Source organism: Triticum urartu, chromosome 5 (genome assembly GCF_003073215.2).
Source record: "Triticum urartu cultivar G1812 chromosome 5, Tu2.1, whole genome shotgun sequence".
Classification (NCBI taxonomy): Eukaryota; Viridiplantae; Streptophyta; class Magnoliopsida; order Poales; family Poaceae; genus Triticum; species Triticum urartu.
Window position 1 is genome coordinate 642,707,072 of NC_053026.1, and position 20,600 is coordinate 642,727,671.

A 20,600-nucleotide genomic window follows, 5' to 3' on the forward strand; every position below is an offset into this window, starting at 1 on the left:
TGCCCTGGCATGTATCGACCTCCCCTTGATGTAGACTAGACTAGATGGCGAGTCGTCGACGGCCTGATCTTTCACGGTACTAGCAGCAGGAACAAGAAATTTCGGTCGAGTAAAGATGCAAGATCGTAAGATCAGAAACTTATGTCGAGTAGGTTAGATCGACTCCACACGCAACAGCAACAAAATCCCTTCGAATCAGCAACAAAAATATTTGATGTCCCCCAACATGGGACATTTTCTGTAGTTTTATTAAACTCACGACTAAAACAAAAATCTAACCTGATACATCGGCCATAACCAGCCTTTTATATAGGCGTCACACGGCCAAACCGACCAACGAGAGAAACTAAAACGACACGAACTCTATATCAACTAATCTCTGTTATACGTATAGGAATCTCTCTCCTAACCATACTAAATAATGTTTTCCTAATAAAATAATATGGCTACGCTGATCACGTACATCTAACCCAACTTAACTAGGACTCTTAGCAAAGTGAAACCCCAGTTGGAATTTCTCCAGCCAGGTTACAACTACACGGTGGTGTTCTGAAGTTTGGCTTGATGTCTTTCTTCCATGATTCAGCTAAGTGAATTTGAATACCAACAGAGCCAATATAAAGTATACACGAAGTCTGTGTAGATGCATGCGTTGGAGCTTTCAATTCCTTTGCACTGATACTATTGTGTTTCTCCGTTATCTTGAACATATGGCACGACCCTAGATATCTTCATGGTGTTTCTCTCTTTTCTAGTAGCTATAACACCGATGACCACGTCACCCCTACTTGTTCCCTAACTTCTACAGCGAGCCGTGCATGTACGGCTGCTACGTCCTCACTAGGTAGCCTTTTGAGACCAACGACGCCCTCGTAATCAATGTGTGTGTCTAGATGGAAGGCCGCTACATTAGCATCAACATCAGATCCCATGACACCAGAGCGCGGGGTGCTTCACGAACCACGCGGCGCTGTGCTTCATTGTGGAGGGGCTCACTGCCGGGCAACCAGCCGGTGCTTTCTGCAGACTAGTAAGTATGCACATGCAACACACATCTCGATCAAAACATCTATAAAATTCGTGTGGGTACTGAATTCTGAGTTCATATTTAAATAAATTAACCTCTATGTAACGGAAGATCTCCTCGGTGAAATGAAGCTTACTGTATACTACTCCCTCCGTAGACAAATATATGAGTGAGTTCTATTTTCAACAACACATGAAAAATAGTAATAAACCCGTGTAATAGCAGCATCTATGACAACCATATAGAGATTTGAATAATAAAAATGAATGATAAAAAGTGCCTGCATGAAGCATTACACTGCTATACGATATTGGACCAAAGTAAACATATTTGCAATCCTTAATCTTGGCACATAGCATTGGCCTTGTTTCACGGGAGTTGTGCGGGTCATCTTCTTGATTAGGAACATTTGGCTTCAGGCCTTCAACTCTTCCGCCTAAACCATTTTCTTTTGTAAATAATCTGCAAAAGAAAGACCGAATTAGGTTGATAAATCAAACCACATAAAACAGAACGCCAGAACAATCAAATGTGTAAGTGCTTACCAAAGAGTGAATAAATCAATTTTGATTTATATATCACTAAAATCAGATATAATCTAGATGGAACTCGGATATGATACAAAGGAGAACTGGTTTACATAGAAGGTTGAAGATTTTAAGAAAAGATCAATCTATTTTTTTAGCAGGTGTGTTTCCAAACCAAATGATTTATATTGTGATTAAACTTGCCATGAGCATCCTTGGTTCAGTTGCTACCACAAAATATATATTATGAACACATGATGTTCTCAATTATGAAACCCATCCTCGTGTTGATGCCACAAAAAAAAAGAAATTAGTTGCTAAACATCCTTGGTTCAGTTCGTGCAGCAATGGGACATCCACAACCCTTTATCCTGGATGCTCTACACTACAGATGTTTGTAGTTCAGTTTTACATCCTTCTTCCCTAGGGTAGCAAATATATGTACATGATTCAGTGTTTTGGTGGATCAAGAGCTTTCCTATGTGAGATAGAGAAAACAAACAACAGAAAGAGGAGATTGAGAGGGAGAGAGACATGAAGGAGTAGACTGGTGCAGAGGAGACAGGAGGGCTTCGCTGGCAGCAGGGAGGAGACCAGTGCTCCGCGCAGACTCGACCTCGTTTGCCAGCATGTGACAGAGGACGGAGTGCTTGATCTCCTACCGGTGCCCACACCCAAAACTTAATCATGGACATAATCAGGATGGAAAGTTGCAGTTTTAATAGCAGAGAAACTTACATTAAACCCCCAACCTTGAGAAAATTTGTGAATAAAAAATCTCTTCAGGTGCTTAATTCAACATATTTTAGTCTTTGGACCGCTCAAGAATTTATGTTTTTGCCCTTTGCCTCTCGAGCTATCCCCATCTAGCTCCGCCACTGTAATTAGTTAATTAAAATGACTTAGTCAAAAAGGCATTCGGGTGTTGCATCCACCCAATGGGTTCTTTGTTATGTTGGCGGAAGAAATCCTTTCTTGTTGGCCCTTCAAAATAAAAATGTTTGGCAATGTTATCATTTTATATTTTAAGATAAGATGGTGCCCAACCTTGGCACAAACCACAAGAATACTTTTGTCCAACAAATTGTTATATACTCACATGGTCAGACAGCACAACATAAGTACACCAATGACTCAGAAAACAATTGTTCTTTTAAAAATGTATGGTAAGGCAAGATGGAATTTGGAAAGATATATAGAGGTACAGTATATACACAAATGCTTCCATCGTAGATCTCCATGCCCAATCCTTCTATAATATACAACTAAAAATAATATATTAAAAAAACAAGATAAAAGTGCAAAAAAGAGGAAAAGTCCCTTCTCCGATGCCACAAACAGGTCAAGGACTACCATATAGTGAGAAAGAAAATTTGATAGCATGAATAGAGTGATATCAGCTGACCAAAAATGATAGTTTTCAGACGCCAATAGAAGATATGAACTCAAGGGGCCATGCACATGATAGAAAATGGTACTGAAGCTTAGGTGAAGCAAATTACCCAAGAGAAAATATGTATTGACTGTCGAAAGAGTGTGACCAGGTCAGACCACCATATAAAAGAGCCTGACCAGCAGCAGACTTCAGAGGGAAGTTGATTTTACCCCTAAATAACTTGTACTTCCATTTGACATGCTCTAAATGCACTAATGAAATAATGTAGAACTCCTCTACAACTCTGGGGATTTAGTAATTAACTGCAGATTGTACAAAGTGTCAAATATGCGATTTAAGTAAAATGTAGAACAATGGAAGTACAAGTTATACGCCTGAATAAAGCATAACCTACAAGAATCACAAGGGCTAAAAATTCAGAACGCAGAAAATCTACATATGCCAAGAAGGTCCCTAACCAATAACCATGTGTACTTCCATATTGCGCAAACAGGGGATAAAAATTATTTGATCTGCAGTTAATCACCTAAGCATTGGGTTTACACACTGGTGCTACTTTTCTTTTATGTCCCAAACGGAACCATCATGTCTTTAGTTTCGTAAACAGCAGTAGACATGCATAAGAATCCTAGTACTAATTAACAATTGATAAAAGATGTCGATCAAGCTTCAGAAACTTAGCGGCTGCATATTGAGTTCCATAATTGTTTTCTTTGAAACCACAATCCATAACACCTGCATATATCTCACCTGGAGTATTATGACATACCCGTCTTCATGCCTTTGAGAGTATATATCACCTGCAAAATAGGACATGTGCTACTTAGATTCTATTTTTGATCTGACAAGGCACTGAATCAAATAATTCCTTTGCCCATGAGTCTAGGTTTCTAACAATTTACTGAGAAGGGCAAAAAAAGTGCAGCTTTTGTAGGACATGCCAAAACAGAAAAGTATACATGTAACAGAAGTGGGAAGGACGGAACCAGGGTGATGGTATTTATATGGAGGTTATGGAGCTGAATTTCTCCCTCTGTGTCTGGTTATGGGATAACCAATCTTCAGACATTTGAAAGATGGGCCTTTGTTCTGCCGTTTGTTGGGAAGATTTGCTCTTATGTAAGAAGGCAGTTAGATTAAAAATTGTGAACACAACTTGCCGCAGAGCTTAATCCATGTTTTGCCACAGAACAAAATACATAGCCTAGCATAGGTGTTCTAGAGTACATAACCTACCAGAAAAAAATCTGGAGGCAAAGAAGAAAGGATCATACATTAACGAAGAAAAGGGGCTAACCTCAGAATCCTGTTTTTTCAGTTGAAGTTTATCTCATGATTCATACTCATCATCCTGTGTCCCCTGCCTGGTTCACCACACTTATGATTACTGCAACTTCTTCCTTCTTCTCCCTGTCCGCTAATCTAGCAGGAAGTGGCGGTCGTGGTCTAGTAGGAAAACGTGGCCACGAACCCGCAAAATAGGATGGCGGCCAGCCCGGACCACAGCAGCCGCGTCGGTGATCTGGTCGGGAGGAAGGCTGGCAGTCATGATGGAAGGTCCGGCGGAGCTTTCATCCATGGCCATGGCGTCCTGCACGGGAACGAAGAGAGGGAGAGAGATCAGCGAGGAGAGGGAGGGAGAACGGAGGAGGAGGGCGTTGGGTACGGCTGAACGGAGGCCGGCGACAGCTTGCAGGAGCGCAGGCGGCGACCGAGGGTGGGGTGGATGGGGGGAAGCACACGGGTGGAGGGGAAGGAGCAGCGACACGAGGTTTGCTGCTGATTCGTTCTTCCTTATCAGGTGGAATCGATCCGGTAATTAGGGAGTTGCGGGCGACGCCGCGGGGATCTATGGACGCGGAGCGCGCGGCGATGTCTGCCAGGCAGAACATTTGATCTCAGACGTTGATTGAGATGGCAGATTATTGATGTAATATGGTCAATTGGATGTGTTTAATTTGATTTGATCAGAGGGTCTGGGTTATTCTGTGTACAGTTTGTTGTGTGGCTTTAGACAAAATTATGTTTGCCTTTTTAATAGTAATATAGATATAGATATAGAAGTAGTATAGACATAGATCAAGGGCGACTAATAGCTCATCACCGTGTCGTTTGCGCGGGACCATCGTGCTGGGGTCGAGGTGGCACAGCGCAATGACGATTTATTTTATTTTTACAAAAACAACATACAACAGGCAAAAATCACGCTAATTTTTTTTATATAAATGCATCCATTTGACATTTTGACTACACAACGCTCAGACGGGCGCGAGGATATGAGCGACGCTGTATGTAGGACGATGGCAGACAAATGTTAGAGTAGTTTCAATGAGATGATCCATTTTGTTTGCCTGCATCTGTTTGGGTTGACACAGACAAAAGTGAAGGCCCAACGTGTTGGCCTAAACCCAAATGCGGACGCCAGTCGACTTATTTTCGGTCCAAAACTGCGTCTGAAATGCATTGGCGCGGAGGCGAAGCGGACGCGCCGCGCGTCTTCTGGGTGTCCGCCGCGGCCCCACTTGTAGGCCCCAACTACCGCTCGTCGTTTAATTTATGACGGCCACCGACAGCGGGCCCACTAGTCAGCAAGTGGACGCGTCATTTTTTAACCACACGTGTGGCGGGGGCCGGCCTCATCCACTTCCATCCACATCTGCCCTCCCACCACCCCCTTGTGCTTCCTCGCCGGCGACGCCACCAAAACCCTAGCAAAGCAATGGGCCTCTTCGGCAGAAGCAGCGGGAAGGGCAAGGGCAATGGCACCCTCGGCACCTCATCCTCCCGTGCTCCTCCTCCGCCGCCGGCGTGTTTCCGCCCAGGTCGCCGGCGTTTGCACATCCCGGTGCACCAAGCGCAGTAGCACTGGGAGTACAGGCAGTCGCTGCCCTACCCCGACGTCACGTTGCCGCACCGCTGGCACCTGGATCCGCAGCGGATCCCGATGCCGGCGGTTCTGCGAATCCCAGCGGGCGCACGACGAGGGGGTGCGTAGGCACTGGGTGCAGCTCACGCCAGAGCAGCGACGGATGCCCGAGTACGCCGCCGACTCTCTCAACTGGGAGGCTTGGTTTGCCCTCGAACACGAGGAGCAACGATGGGTCGGCGTCGACGCCATCTCGCCACCGTTTCAACTGTCGCCCTCGCGGGTAGAGCCGGAGGAAATGGAGGCGGAGTACCAAGCCGCCCTTGAGGAGGCCCTGCAGCATGCGTAGGAGGCTAGCCGGCTCGAGGAGGACGCGTACTGGGATGGTCTGGAGTAAGCCCTTGCCTTGTCGGCAGCGGGGGACACCGTCCACACACCGCTCTTCGTCCCGCCTCTGCCACCGCCGTCGCTCGTCGAGCCCAAGCCGGAGCCGGAGCCGACGCGGAAGCGCTCTCTGCCTCCACCCACTTGGCCGGAGGAGGCCTACACGTGGACCGACCAATACCGTGAGTAATTGAGCGCGCCTCCTGTCCACGACATCAGAGGAGGAGACGGTCCATCTTGAGCGCTGGAGTTGGAGTTGCTCTTAGGGGGAAGGGAGGAATTGGGCGGACGTGGTACTGTCAACCGTGCCAGGTCAACGTACAGAACCTGGGCATTTTTTTTACGACCTGGGCTGGTTACGTGGACTTGTTTCGCCCCAAGGCCCAACAAATCCAACAAGGCCTGCCGCTCCCGCCGCCGCCGGCGCTCTCCTACCCGGAGCTCGCCCCCCTTCCCCGCCGCCGCCACTCCCACCCGCTGCGGTGCTCCCCCTCCCGCCACACGCCGCCGCGCCTCCATTGCCGCCGTCGCCCGTCGCCCGCCCCCATCTCTGTCGCGACTGCTCTCTCGGCTCGGCAGGCGCCGAGGATGGAGAGCGGAGGAAGCAGAGGCCAGGGATGCCGCCGGGGAGGGGATTATTAGGCGGCGCTCAGCTGCGGCCTGTGTCGGCTTCCACTCTTCGTGTAGCCAAACCGAGGTACATCCCCAATCTTGGGAGCTGATTTCCCCCAATACAATCTTCAGTGTTACCGCCGCCGTTTGCTGAATCTGTAGTACAAGACCGCGTTGATTTGATTTATCCATCCATGGCAGGCAACACGCAGATGCTCCGCCTTGCAAGAATCTGTACTGCAAGGCCGCGTTCAGGCCGTGCCGTATTTGCGCTCCTCGCCTGTCCGCCACCCTGTATTGCCTCTCACAGCTTGGACCACAAGTATCATGATGCTATCAAGTGCACCGGTGACAAAGATACCGGATTCTCGAACCGGAAATCGCATGTCGTTACTCGTGGCGCTTGCTTCTCCACCGCTACCGAAACGGTTCTCGTCCAAGCCCGGGACTCGTCTCTGCTAGCATCGGAGATAGAAACTGGGACCGACCAGCAGAGGTTCGATGATGCGTGGAGGGCCTACGAGAAGCACCTTCACATGGACGGGCTCCCGAGAAAGTCTGTTCTGAGCAAGCTCATCACTGGCTTCGCGGCGACCTGTGACACTCACAGGCTTAACCAGTCATACAATGTGGTTGATCGCGCATTTCAAGAGAGGCATGAACTGCTGGAGAAGGAGGCCCTGATTTACCTGTCCCTTATTCTTGCACGGTGCGCTCTTCCTTATCTTGCTGTAAATGTTGTGAGGAAGCTGGTGAAGATTGAAGCATACCCACCCGTTGCAGCATGGTCTGCAATTATAGCACACATGTGTCAGACTGCAACCGGCTCATTTCTTGCTGCCGACATGGTAATGGAGATCGGATACCTTTTCCAGAACAATAGAGTTGATCCGCGGAAGAAGAGCAACCGTCCACTGCTAGCAATGAAGCCCAATTCATTTACCTTCAGCATTGTTCTGACTGCATCCCTCCTGTTTGGTACTACTAAAAAGGCGGAGCAGCTTCTCGAATTAATGCCTAGGATAGGGGTGAAACCTGAAGCCAGCTTGTTGGTTGTCATGGCTCGCATATATGAAAAGAATGGACACAAAGATGAGATTCAGAAGTTGAAGAGGCATGTAGATGAGGCCTGTGGTCTCAGTGAATCAGAGTTCAGGCAGTACTATGATTGCCTGCTCTCCTGCCATTTGAAATTCGGGGATTTGGATTCTGCTGTGGATATGGTACTGGATATGCTTAAAAAGGGTAACAACGCAAAGCGGTCACTAGAAGCAGCTAAAGCAGTTCTTGAAGCAGTCGAATCTAACAAATTGTATCTTCCTTATGAGAAAACGGGCCCTGAAAATTCAGGTTCCCCAGATAAACCTCTGTCTACTGATCGCCAAATGCAAAATTACTCTTCATTCTTCAAAGATAAGAGCTTTGCAAGGTTTGAATTAGAGGCGAGAGAATTACACAAGCTATTATCAGATAAGCTGCAGGAACAGGTTGGACTGGTAAAATCTGAACATGGTGTCCTCCATCCAACTGAAACAATGTATGCCAAACTAGTCAAAGCTTTCTTGGAAGCAGATAAGATCAGTGCATTGGCATCGTTTCTTGTGAAGGCAAGCAAAGAGGATTCACCTGTGTCTGTTGAGAGCTCCTTTGTTGTACAAGTGATAAATGCATGCATTTCTCTTGGGTTATTAGAGCAAGCACATGACCTTCTTGACGAGATGAGATTTTCTGGAGTTAGAATTGGTTCTTCCATTTATTCGTCACTCCTAAAAGCTTACTGCAAAGAGGAGAATCATGAAGATGATATAACTGCACTTTTGAAGGATGCTCAACAGGCAGGAATCCAGCTTGATTCAAGCTGCTACGAAGATTTGATACAATCCAGGGCACATCACAATAACACCACAGGCGCTCTCCATCTTTTTAAAGAGATGAAGAGCTCAAACATTCAAAAATCTGTTAACAGGGAGTTTGAGATGCTAGTACAAAGCTGTGATAGCAATGAAGCTGCTTTGACGGCTAAGCTAGTGGAAGAAGTCAAAAGTGGCCATACAGTTAATCATGCCCTTCATGACTGGAACAATGTTATACATTTTTTCTGTAAGAAGAGATTAATGCACGATGCTCACAAAGCACTGAGCAAGATGCGTGTTTTAGGCCACACGCCAAATGCACAAACTTTCCATTGTTTAGTAACTGCTTATGCTGCTGTTGGTGGCAAGTATGTGGAGGTGACAGATTTGTGGGGCGAAATGAAAGTTCTGGCCAACTCCAACTCGATGAAATTTGATCAGGAACTGTTGGACTCTCTGTTGTATTGCTTTGTGAGAGGTGGTTTCTTCCTTCGAGCAATGGAAGTTATAGAATTGATGGAAAAGTGCGAGATGTTTATAGATAAATACAAGTACAAGTCCCTGTGGCTTAAATATCATAGAACATTGTACAAAGGTAAGGCTCCTAAGGTGCAAACAGAAGCTCAACTGATAAGGAGAGAAGCAGCACTACATTTCAAGAGATGGATTGGGTTGACATGAAAGTGAGATTTTGGAAGCATTGAAGCACGTGTGGCATAGTGTTTTTGGGACTAGCATGGTTGGAAACCAATGTATGGATGCCTCTATCTTTGATCCTTCCCCAGTTCCCTCCCCATCTCATTATCAGGCTAGACTTTCCCATGAAGATAGACCTGCTCTGAGGATGATGATTCTGGTTTGTAGCTGTGCCAGCTGCCGTGCTACAGGAATAAATCGCTTGCCAGATCATGCTTCCTCCAGATCAGAAACCCCGGTGGCCAATGTCGTCCAGTTTTGGTATGTTGTTTTTGAGTTGAAGTTCTGCAATAGCCATTTGTTCTAGTGGACCTAGCCATACGTGTATGTACAATCTGAGACAAGATGTACATGAACATAGAACAGCAGCGGAAAATCTGTATGCAATGCTGTCCAGTGTTCAAGTTGAAACAGGTCGTTGGATGGAAGGATGATGTGAGCGTGCAATGATATAACAAGAAAATATACATGGTTTACTTGGTATTACTTGAATAATATTGATAAGCCTTGACCTATTTGGAACTGCATTGATGCTTCTATGGAAAAAAGATGTCAGCAACGGATTTGTCTTGTTTTGTAAGTTAACATGGTCTGTGCACTAGTGTTAAGGTTTCAGTTAAGATATTTTTTCCTCCGTGGGAAAAGGATATTTTGTTACCAGTGATATAACCAAATTTGCTACAATTTGTGCTTATGTAATAGGCAAATTTACCTTTTCTGGCTATGCATCTAGATAATACTACTTGTCTTTTTTGTTCGTAATTATTCTATGATACTAACAGTTGTTGATAATACTACTTGTCTTTTTTGTATGCAAATTTTGTGACCAAATATATCTAGTCATCTTTTTCAAATAGTACTGTTCATATGATGCGACTGAACCAAATATCTCAGACTGTATATGTAGGTATACCTCCGTCCAGAAATAACTGTCGCTTAAACGGATGTATCTAGACGTATTTCAGTGCTAGATACATCCGTTGAGCGACAGTTATTTCTGGGCGGAGGGAGTATAATTTGGTTTGATTGAGATCGTGTTTTGAACCATGCATTGTATCTAAGAATATTGACAAACTATGTTCTTCTGTCAGCTTATGTACTTGTTTGCGTCTCATTGATGATGATTGTAACCCTACTTTGATTTAACAGATCTCACCCTTTCTTCGTAAGGAAAAAACCTAGCTCACTTATTGTAGCAAATATTTCGTACCCGTCAGTAAGTCACTAACCATCATGTGTCTCGCCTGCCTTTAGTTCTGACTAATGTGTAGGGCATGTACAAATCATATGAGTCAGTCTTTTGATTAACTGTATACAAGCAATCACGACATCTGAACAAAACCAGCTTTCTTAATCATGCCTGATCATTGCTGGTTTATTAGTTGATGGCCTGTTTTTGTCCTCATTTGCATATTAAATTGCATCAATTAATGTATTCCCAGGATTTTTTTAATTGTGCAACTTGCCTATTATTTCTCAGAGACAAATCTCAAGCTGACACATGCACCAGGTTTCACATTTGCTGATTGAATCTTGACGAGGTAAACAGATCAGAGTCTTACCTGCTTGCTGGTTCTGTGCATCATCATCCATCACGGCCAGTAAGCAAGCTGCAGGCTTGCTTATTAATGAATGGTTGCATCAGAGCCAATGCCATCCTATAGTAAAAATAATACTACAGAACAGACTTTTTGGACTGTGCTATCTAGTGGACATAGTTTATGCAAGCTCCCCTCACTGTTAGTGTGATATAAGAAAATGGTTCTTCTTATCTTTCGCGGGGAAGAAGCCGATGCTTCAGTAGGAAAATACTCTTCAGTTTTCAACCATTTCACTGCGTCCATTCAGTTCTCAACATTCTGCTCATTTCTGCATCCATTCTCTTGATATCTAGTAAGCATATCCTTTAATCAATAGAGTAGACATTTCATCCTTCTTCTTATCTTAACCTTTCTGAACTCATACCTTACTTGCACCTGCTGATCGCGCAGACTCGTTTCATGATTGGTGAGCCTGTTCTTATTTTTGTTGGACTGCTTAGCAAAGATATCCTGTTGGGAGGGAACAATTCATTCGAACACATCCTGTTCTGCTGCAGCAGTCTAATCAATTTAACTTATTCAGGTATTTTCTCTAGTTCAGATAGCTCTATTTAGTGTTACTTTTTGTTGTATTCATTGAAGCAGTTTTCTTTCAAGGGAAGCATACTTCACCTTCTCTTTTTCCCCTTCTATATGTGTTGCAGTGCGGCTTCCTTTGGTTATTTGCTGACAATCCTCTGCTATCTCTTCTATATGTCAGTCTAGTCAACCAATTACCTTCCATCTTCCTTGGGTTCGGCCATCGAGATCTTAAGTAGTCATGGGTTGATCGAGATCTTAAAGTGGTGATTGGTTGACCACTGGAGCAATCTGCTTCCGTGTTTATCGGCTGGTGTTACCAACTATTTATTTCTTGCTTTAAGGTTGGTTTCAAAGGTAATATTTGTACTGTATTCCAGATCTTCCATCTTTCTTTCCATGGTATTACTACAATGAAATGAAATGTGTTATTGTGACTCCTATGCTACCGTGAGAAAAAATCATTGTTGAGGAAATCGCTAACTGGTAGCTGCTCGGTTGGCTGGCGAGTAGGGGATTAATAGGCTAATTGGCAAGTTAATTAGCCATTTAATCAATTAATTGGATGATTTATCAGTTTATTGCCTACTCGGTGACCCTACGAGTAAGGATTAATCGGCAAGTTAACTGGTTAATGAACAGGTAAAAAAATTAATTAGAGTTATTTGTCTTTAAGATGGATAACCAGATAAAGATTGAACTGCTAGAAATCTCATGATGGTTGAACTAATTGAATATTACTTGAGGTTTAGTAAAACATACGGAAGGAATCATAGTAACTTATGGACTAAAAGAAATGATATAGAACAGAAGGACACAATGCTAAGTCAAGGGTTGATACTTCAATAGTAAAAGCTAAAATAGCAAAAGCGGGTACACGCTACTGTTGAATTTATCAAACATGGATGCAGATTTTTTTTTCCTTGCACCTTTCCTGTGGAGTTGAGTATATTGATTTATGATCAAATTACTCTGTCTATTTGCATTATGCATGCATTAATAACGTTCCTACTTACGCTACTATACTATACAGTACAAAAGCCTAAGTGATTGGCTGGTCCCATTGTTCAGAACTTGTACTGACATGCATGCTGTGCAAAGCGCACTAGAGCCATTATTGAAGTTCCGTAGCTCAGCCTCCTGTAGACTATTTTATTCAGGATTTAAACAGCAAACCAATGTCATTGTCTCTGACTTTCAGTTACAAGGATATGAATTTAGTTAACTTTCTTTTTGAGGAATGAATTTAGTGAACATTGTCTACCTTTTGAACCGTATTAACACATGTTGTGTATTTGTTGCCAGCCTGCAAATTTGCCAACACTTCCAGAGAAATTCATTTGTAAATTGGTGGATTAAACTCATCAAGTTTGTCTGATGGCAGCCATACTGGGATCTCTTGTTGGATCATGTGCCAAAAGATTGCAAGAAATAATTAAAGAAGAGGCGGTTCTTATTCTAGGGGTAAATAAAGGTCTTAGAGACCTGCAGCGAACAATGACTCAAATACAATGCTTTCTCAATGATGCTGAAGAAAGGAGGACAGAAGAGTCAGCAGTCAACAATTGGCTTGGTGAGCTGAAAGATGCTATGTATTATGCTGATGACATTATCGACTTGGTGAGATTTGAAGGAGGCAAGTTACTAGCTGAACATAATTCTTCATCAACGAAGGTAACCAAATGTGGTGGAATTTCATTTTTCACATGCATTCCCAATTGTAAGAAACGTCATGATGTTGCCATAAAAATCAGAGATTTCAATGGAGAACCTGAGAAGATTTCAGAGTTGGGGGCAAGATTTTTAAAGCTCCAGAGTATGCACTATGCAGCATAAAGCGGAAGCTCCACTGGTGAAGCAGATGAGAACTTGCCACCTTGTGGAGCCTAATCTTGTGGGAAAGGAAACTTTACATGCTTGCACAAGGTTGGTTGAACTGGTGCTTCCACAAAAGAAAAGGAAGGCGTACAAGGTTGGTATTACTGGAACAGGAGGGGTTGGGAAGACAACTCTGGCTCAGAAAATATATAATGACCAAAAAATAAAAGGAGCATTTAGCAACCGAGCATGGATCTGTGTTTCTCAGGAGTACTCTGAAGTCGCTCTATTGAAAGAAGTGGTTCGAAATTTTGGTGTACATCAAGAGCAAGGTGAAAGTGTGGGAGAGCTCAGCAGCAAGCTTGCAGAGGCCATTCGAGGAAAAAGTTTCTTTCTTGTGCTAGATGATGTTTGGCAGCCTCAGGTGTGGACCAATCTGCTGAGAGTTCCATTACATGCTGCTGCAACCGGAGTAATTCTAGTAACCACTCGACATGATACAGTTGCACATGTAATTGGGGTGGAGGATGTGCATCGAGTTGAGTTGATGGCATTAGATGTAGGATGGGAACTGCTCTGGAAGAGTATGAACATTAATCAAGAAAATGATGTGCAAAACCTTCGGCATATAGGCTTGGAAATTGTGTGTAAATGTGGCGGACTTCCCCTTGCAATCAAAGTTACTGCTAGTGTTCTAGCAACTAAAGAGAGAACTCAGAATGAGTGGAGAAAGATTATGGAGAGAAGTGCATGGTCTATGTGCAATCTTCCAATCGAGCTCAGAGGTGCTCTGTATTTGAGTTACGATGATCTGCCACGGCATTTGAAGCAATGCTTCCCCTATTTGACCTTATATCCAGAAGATCAGTACATGTACCGTGATGATCTTATCAGGCTTTGGATTGCTGAAGGCTTTGTTGAGGAGCATAAAGAACAACTTCTGGAAGATACAGCTGAAGAATATTACTATGAGTTGATGTATAGGAATCTACTGTAACTAGACCCTTTGCGTTTTGACCGTAGCATGTGCAAAATGCATGATCTCTTGAGGCAACTTGCTCAACACTTTTCAAGAGACGAAAATTATTGTGGTGACCCACAATCATTACAGGTTACAACTCTGTCCAAGCTACGGCGTGTTTCAGTTGTCACTGACAAAGATTCTTTAATGCTCCCCAATGTGGACAAAGAGAAGATTAGAGCAAGGACACTGTTAATTCATTCTACTAAGAAATTGAGTGTTGAAAATACAATTTTCAAGAGGCTACCATGCATCAGAGTTTTAGATCTGACTGGTTCATCTATAAAAAGCATTCCAGATTGTGTTGGTGGTTTGATCCATCTACGACTTCTTGATCTAGATGAGACAGCCATATCTTGTCTTCCAGAGTCAATCGGTTCTTTGACAAACCTTCAGATACTGAACTTGCAAAGGCGCAAAGCTCTGCACAGCCTTCCTTCTTCGATCACACAATTGTGCAATTTAAGGCGCCTTGGTCTAGGTGGTACACCGATAAATCAGGTGCCAAAAGGGATAGGTAAACTAGAATTCCTCAATGATCTGGAAGGATTTCCTATTGGTGGTACAAGTGATGACGCTAATACACAAGATGGATGGAAGTTGGAAGAGTTAGGGCATCTTTGGCAGCTAAGGCAGCTTCACATGATCAAATTGGAAAGAGCAGCTCCTAGTACGGCAAATTCTTCATTGTTAGGAGGCAAAAGTATCTCAAATTTTTGAATCTTTGGTGCAGTCAACGTAAAGAAGAACCAAATTCAGATGATATCAGCAATATTGAGAAGATTTTTGAGCAGCTAGTCCCTCCACTCAACTTGGAAAAGCTTATTATTGTTAAATTCTTTGGTCGAAGGTATCCCACCTGGCTTGGTACCATTATCCATTTGTCTTCAACAACATATTTGAACCTTATCGACTGCAAATACTGTGCGCATCTTCCAGCAATTTGGCAGCTAGCCAGCCTGAGATATCTGAAAATTGTTGGAGCAACCGCAATTACCAAGATCGGACCCGAATTTGTTGGATGCGGGGAGGCTAATCCCATAGAATCCATGGAGGCAGTTGCCTTCCCCAAGCTCGAATACCTCGTCATCAAAGACATGCCCAACTGGAGCGAGTGGTCCTTTGTTGAAGAAGAAGATGCAATGGCAGCAGCTACAGAAGGGGGAGTGACTGCGACGTCTCCCCCGATGCAGCTGCTGCCATGCCTGAAGAGGTTGGAGCTTCTTGGCTGCCCCAAGCTAAGAGCTCTCCCACGACAGCTTGGACCGGAGGCCACCAACCTGAAAGAGCTCTTTATTATTGGAGCAAGTTGCTTGAAGGCAGTGGAGGACCTCCCTTTCGTGGAGAGCTTCTTGATCTCGGGATGTCAAGTCCTGGAGAGGCTCTCGAACCTTCCTCGACTGAGGGAGCTACGCATAAATGATTGCCGGACATTGAGGCGTGTCGAGGCACTGGCAAGCTTGCAACAGCTGTGGTTGACAGAGAACATGCAGGAGATCTCTTCTTTGCTGTGGGTGCAACGACAGCGCCTTCAGCTTCACGGCCATGGGGAAGACCCGCTGGATGTCTACCAATGGGCAATGCCTCTAGTAGATTAGATGCCCAATTATGTGGCTTCTGAAGACACACAATGAGGCATGACCATTTACTGACAGACAGTTTGGACTATTAGATGCTCCCCTTGGACTTAATATAATGTGTGTCGTCTGTTATATATCGTACCATTTGTATTCTCAAGTGATAGTACATGTCTTGAGCTTCCAAGAACATGGTATGTGTTGTTGCCCACGTGTCCAAACGACATTCAGTTTTTATCTTTGTCTATTTTGTCCCGAATTTTGAAGCTCTCAATGGACAGTATGATAGAATGAGCAACGCTGGAGATGTATGGATTTATCTCTAGAGCCAGATATTCAAATGAAATGATAGTGTTGGCATAATGTAACTGGACCAAATATCTCAGATTGTATCTGAATGCATGTGTTATCTTCATGTACGTATAATTTTGTTTGATTGAGACCGTGTTTGGAACCATGCATTGGTGTATCTGAGAAAATTTGACAAGCTATGGCTACAACATTGCTTGCTACTGTAATTTATTCTTGAATCATCTGTAAAGCTGGCTCACTGTTTGTAACTCATATTCAGTGGCAGGAAACCAGCTTTACAACAACGAATGGTTATTTGTAAAGCTGGTTCACTGTTGTAACCGAACCAAAGATCTCAAGGACACAATTTCCTTAGCAAGAACAGCAAATCTTTTTCATATGGGAATGTCACAAACCTTTTCATACTACATAAAATTCAGACAACCATGGGATCAACCCATCCGGAATGCACAGAAACTATTCCAGATTGCTGCAGTTTGAATCTGAGGCTAGTTTGATTAGGATGGTACAGAGCATCAAATGAACCAAAGCACAAACTCAACTCCAACAGGCTTCATCACACCCAGTTGAGGCCACAATGAGGCGACGGCATCATGAAAAGCTCTGGCCACTGTAGGTGCTACCCATTTCCGCAACACTTGACAACGCAGTTGTGCGCCAGATGTTTTAGTGTAGTATGCAACTTCATTTTTCCTTCCAACATTTTAAGCAGTGATGCCTTAAACGACCATGTAGTGCCATACCGAGTTTGCTAATCAGGAACATGCTGGCCAAGAAAAGCATACAAGCCATAATAGGCTTACAGAACATCACTTGGGCAGGCTGACATAAGTTGAGTCCACTAAATCTGGTAATTGCTACGCAATCAGGCAATGGCTACCGCTAATGCATTAACTAAGAGCGCAACATTTCGTGCCTGTGGCTCCACTGCAATAGCAAAATAACATATCAAGCCACCAAGCAAAATCCTGGAACTAGGTAGCTAGTGGAGTCAGCCAGCACGGTAGAAGACGGTCTCTTTGACAACCCACCTGATTCGGCAAATGTGGCAACTGAGGATCATGTCGAGGCACCACCATGGCTGCTGTCTGTTGACTCTGCGTGCGAACAAGGTGAATCAACACCAGTTTCAGTCAGCTCCTCGGTATGGAAACGTAGTGCCGTTGTATGTATAGAGATTGTTGTCCATAGCAACTAAAATCATAAAGTAGTGACAGCATGGAGAAAACAACAACCAAGAACTTGTTCAACAAAATATAACTATAACTTCTTATTTTTTTACTAATCACATAAATATCTGAAGCAGTTTAAAATAACTTAAAACAATGAAGAGCTGTCAATCTCTTTTCATATGCCTGTTTGAGAATACTTCTAAATTTTCTCTCTAGGCCTACATAGAAATCTAATACTAAGACACATAACTTCAGCCAATCCAGAAAATTCTTTATTGGCTACTGAATCCTAGTGGTCCAAAACCAGAGTGCGACGAATAAAGAATATTGCCAATAACAAAAAGATGCATGCATAGACTAGAAAGTTACAATACTTCTTATCTCCAATTTCATCATTCAGCACCTGTCATTTTGCATGAAATAAACTGTATGGACACAAATTCAGAAGCAATATTCTCTTAAAGAAAAAACATCACTAACATAGCATGTTCAGACATTTATTGGGGTCAAAACCAAAATTTTCAGTGGCCTAGACAAACAACAAATCATCTGATAGCATGGATGAATATAGATTTAAGGGTCTACTCCTCCAAGGCAAACACATTGCCAAAACATAGGACCATCACAATGGACATTTCTGCAGCAAACAAAAAGATTAAAGAGCAAGAGCAAGCTAAAACTAAGCTGGCCTGAAATGAACAATCAGCATGTCAACGACACTTTGGAAGCATCGTATGAACTCGCACAACATGAAAGGCGCTAACAAAATAAAACAGGTAAATAAGAGTTTCAGAGCAGAATATATACACCAAGCATGAATTTAGAAGAATGCTAATCTTGCATTCCAAATCTACTTACCAGGACTAAGATCCACAATCACATTGCATTCCACAAAAGGATACATCTTGAAGACGTCATGTATTTTCTTGCAGCAATCGTCGTTACTTGCTGTGACCTCATCTGACAGCCTCACAGACATTGTTTTCAGCATTGGTACGCATCTAAATACCAGTTTCAAGAAATCAAACTCATGACCTTCTCCTTGGAAGCCTTTGATTTCCACTTTTTCAAGATTGGTCAAGGAGATAGTTTGGCTTCTCCAGTTACTGGGCTCCTCACAAGGGCAATTTTGTGGGCATGCTTCATCATCCTAAAAATAATAACATGAAAATTACTAGTACAATGTATACATATTATAGATAGATGCTTGACGGTTGGAAACTTTTTATTGAGAGAGCAAGTACTATATACTGCTCCGTCTGTAAACTAATACAGCATAAGATTGTTTAAATCACTAAATGATCTTTATTAGTTTACAGAGGGAATACACCATAAATATACAAGCACATGGATGAATTTCCTACCTCTGAACTCAGCAGGATGACTTTAAGGCTTTGTATAGCAGTGGAAATCTGATCCATTTCAAGGATGTGCAATGCAAATGCTCCAAAAACATGCCCCCATGTTTCGACACGTAGCTCCAAAACAGAGAAATGGGTAACCATATGTTTCTCTATCTCCGTCCTAAGGCTGACTTCCTCTGGAAACTCATATGAATCCTACAAAACCAATTCGGCGGGACATCATAAATAAATAATTTTTCAGTTTAGTTGGCGAATCTCGAGTGACATACATCTGCAGCCACGAAGAGCGACAGGACATTGACGTGAGGAGGAAGCTGCCCGCCATGTCCATTGTTCTCCTCCGTCTGTAACCTCACCTCTGAGAGGCCCCAAAGACCAAGCCGGGCAGACACTGTGGAATAGGTGCAGCGCCATGAGACCGTCTCCAGCATTGGCGCCAAAACGGACACCAGCACAATGATCTTGTCGCTGGTGCTGAAGGACATGGCCAATCGCTTGAGCGCGGGCGCCCTGATGTCGATGCGGTAGGTGAAGGGGATCCTGGTGTCCACATGGAGCTCCTGCAGCGACGAGGACCTGATGATGATGTTCATGTGGTGGGCGCCGTGGTCCTCCCTGAGTCTGAAGACGCGCAGGCGCGGGCAGCGGAGGACCAGGTCCGTGAGGTTGGCGCGGCAGCCGGTGAGGGAGAGCGTCTCCAGCGCGGGGAACCCCAGCCAGCTGCGGCGCGGGTCGGCGAACACGAGATCCAGGCCTTGAAGCTCCACCGAGATGGCGCGGGGGAGGCGGGGCACCTCCACCTGCACGTACAGGCGCTGCGTGCCCTCCCCCACGGCGAGGCGGAGGTCCACCGGCGAGAGCGCCGCGGCGGCGTGGAGCAGCGGGGGCATGTCGTACTCGCGGACGGAGTGTAGGAGCGCGTCGGGAACGCACATGTCGAGGAGGGTCACCCCCACGGGGCCGGCCGCGGCTTGGACCGAGGCGAGCGCCGCTTGGAGGGAGCGGAGCGCGACGCCGCGGAAGACGAGGTCGGGGAGGCGGGTCCAGAGGCCGCGCCACCGGCGGGAGAGGATGCTGGTGCGCGCGGCGGCGCGGGCGCATCGGAGGCACCCGAGGACCTGGAGAAGCAGATCCTCCGGGAGGGCGCTGATGAGGTCGGCTCCTCCGCCGCCTGGACCCATCTTGGGACGGCGTGCTCCTCCTCCTCGTCCTCCGCCGCCGCCGGCGGCTGGACCGAGCTTGGTACGGCGTACTACTTCCCCCTTCTCCATGGAAAATCCCCAAAGCCGACCTTTGCTCTGGCCAAAATGTCCTTTCTTCATACTTCAGTCCGTTCCAAATTACTTGTCGTAAAAATAAATGTATGTAGAATTAAAATACATCTAGATACATCTATATCTACGACAAATAATTCGGAACGAAGGAAGTATTAATAAATACGCATACAACATTAATAGTACTATTAGAAACAAAATTAATTACATGTCGGTATCAGATAGGATATTAGTTATTCCCTTCATTCAGAACTTGTCAGAGAAATGAATGTATCTAGACGTATTTTAATTTCAAATACATTCATTTATATTCACTTTTGCGATAAACAATCCCGGACGGAAAGAGTATATGTTAGTTATGCTACTATTAGTACAGACCTTGATATTTGATATGATGTTAATTGCACACTTAACATTTGATACTAACCTGCATGCATTTGTGAGTACCAAAAACATTATTAATAAAAGAAGATCTAAAATTAGACGAAGAATTGGGGGAAGAGAAGAGATAGGAAAGGAGGTTTGGAAGAATGGGGAGGATTAAGCCATGGTTGTCAGACAAGTTTTTTTGCGAAAATGAG

General features: G+C 44.2%; 2 protein-coding genes and 1 pseudogene across 4 annotated transcripts; 2 read left to right on the forward strand and 1 right to left on the reverse strand.

The window, feature by feature from the left end:
- The first annotated feature begins 6,564 nt into the window (after positions 1-6,564).
- LOC125511530 (pentatricopeptide repeat-containing protein At1g03100, mitochondrial) lies at positions 6,565-9,844 on the forward strand. Its single transcript, XM_048676919.1, has 2 exons — positions 6,565-6,897; positions 7,014-9,844. Exon 2 carries the CDS (start codon positions 7,025-7,027, stop codon positions 9,344-9,346), a length of 2,322 nt encoding a protein of 773 aa, XP_048532876.1. The 5' UTR covers positions 6,565-6,897; positions 7,014-7,024; the 3' UTR covers positions 9,347-9,844.
- Positions 9,845-10,219: 375 nt separating this feature from the next.
- On the forward strand, positions 10,220-16,412 carry LOC125511529 (annotated as a pseudogene).
- A 131-nt stretch (positions 16,413-16,543) lies between these two features.
- LOC125511531 (putative F-box/FBD/LRR-repeat protein At4g03220) lies at positions 16,544-20,059 on the reverse strand. 3 transcript variants are annotated; one of them, XM_048676922.1, is made up of 5 exons: positions 19,015-20,059; positions 18,746-18,940; positions 18,240-18,531; positions 17,241-17,306; positions 16,544-17,136 (listed from the first exon to the last, which is right to left on the reverse strand). In XM_048676922.1, exons 1-4 carry the CDS (start codon positions 20,014-20,016, stop codon positions 17,269-17,271), a joined length of 1,527 nt encoding a protein of 508 aa, XP_048532879.1. In that variant the 5' UTR covers positions 20,017-20,059; the 3' UTR covers positions 16,544-17,136; positions 17,241-17,268. The 3 variants fall into 3 exon arrangements, with proteins under 3 accessions (XP_048532879.1, XP_048532880.1, XP_048532878.1); XM_048676923.1 differs by having other exon boundaries at positions 16,544-17,306; positions 19,102-20,059; XM_048676921.1 differs by having other exon boundaries at positions 16,544-17,306.
- Between the last annotated feature and the right edge of the window lie 541 nt (positions 20,060-20,600).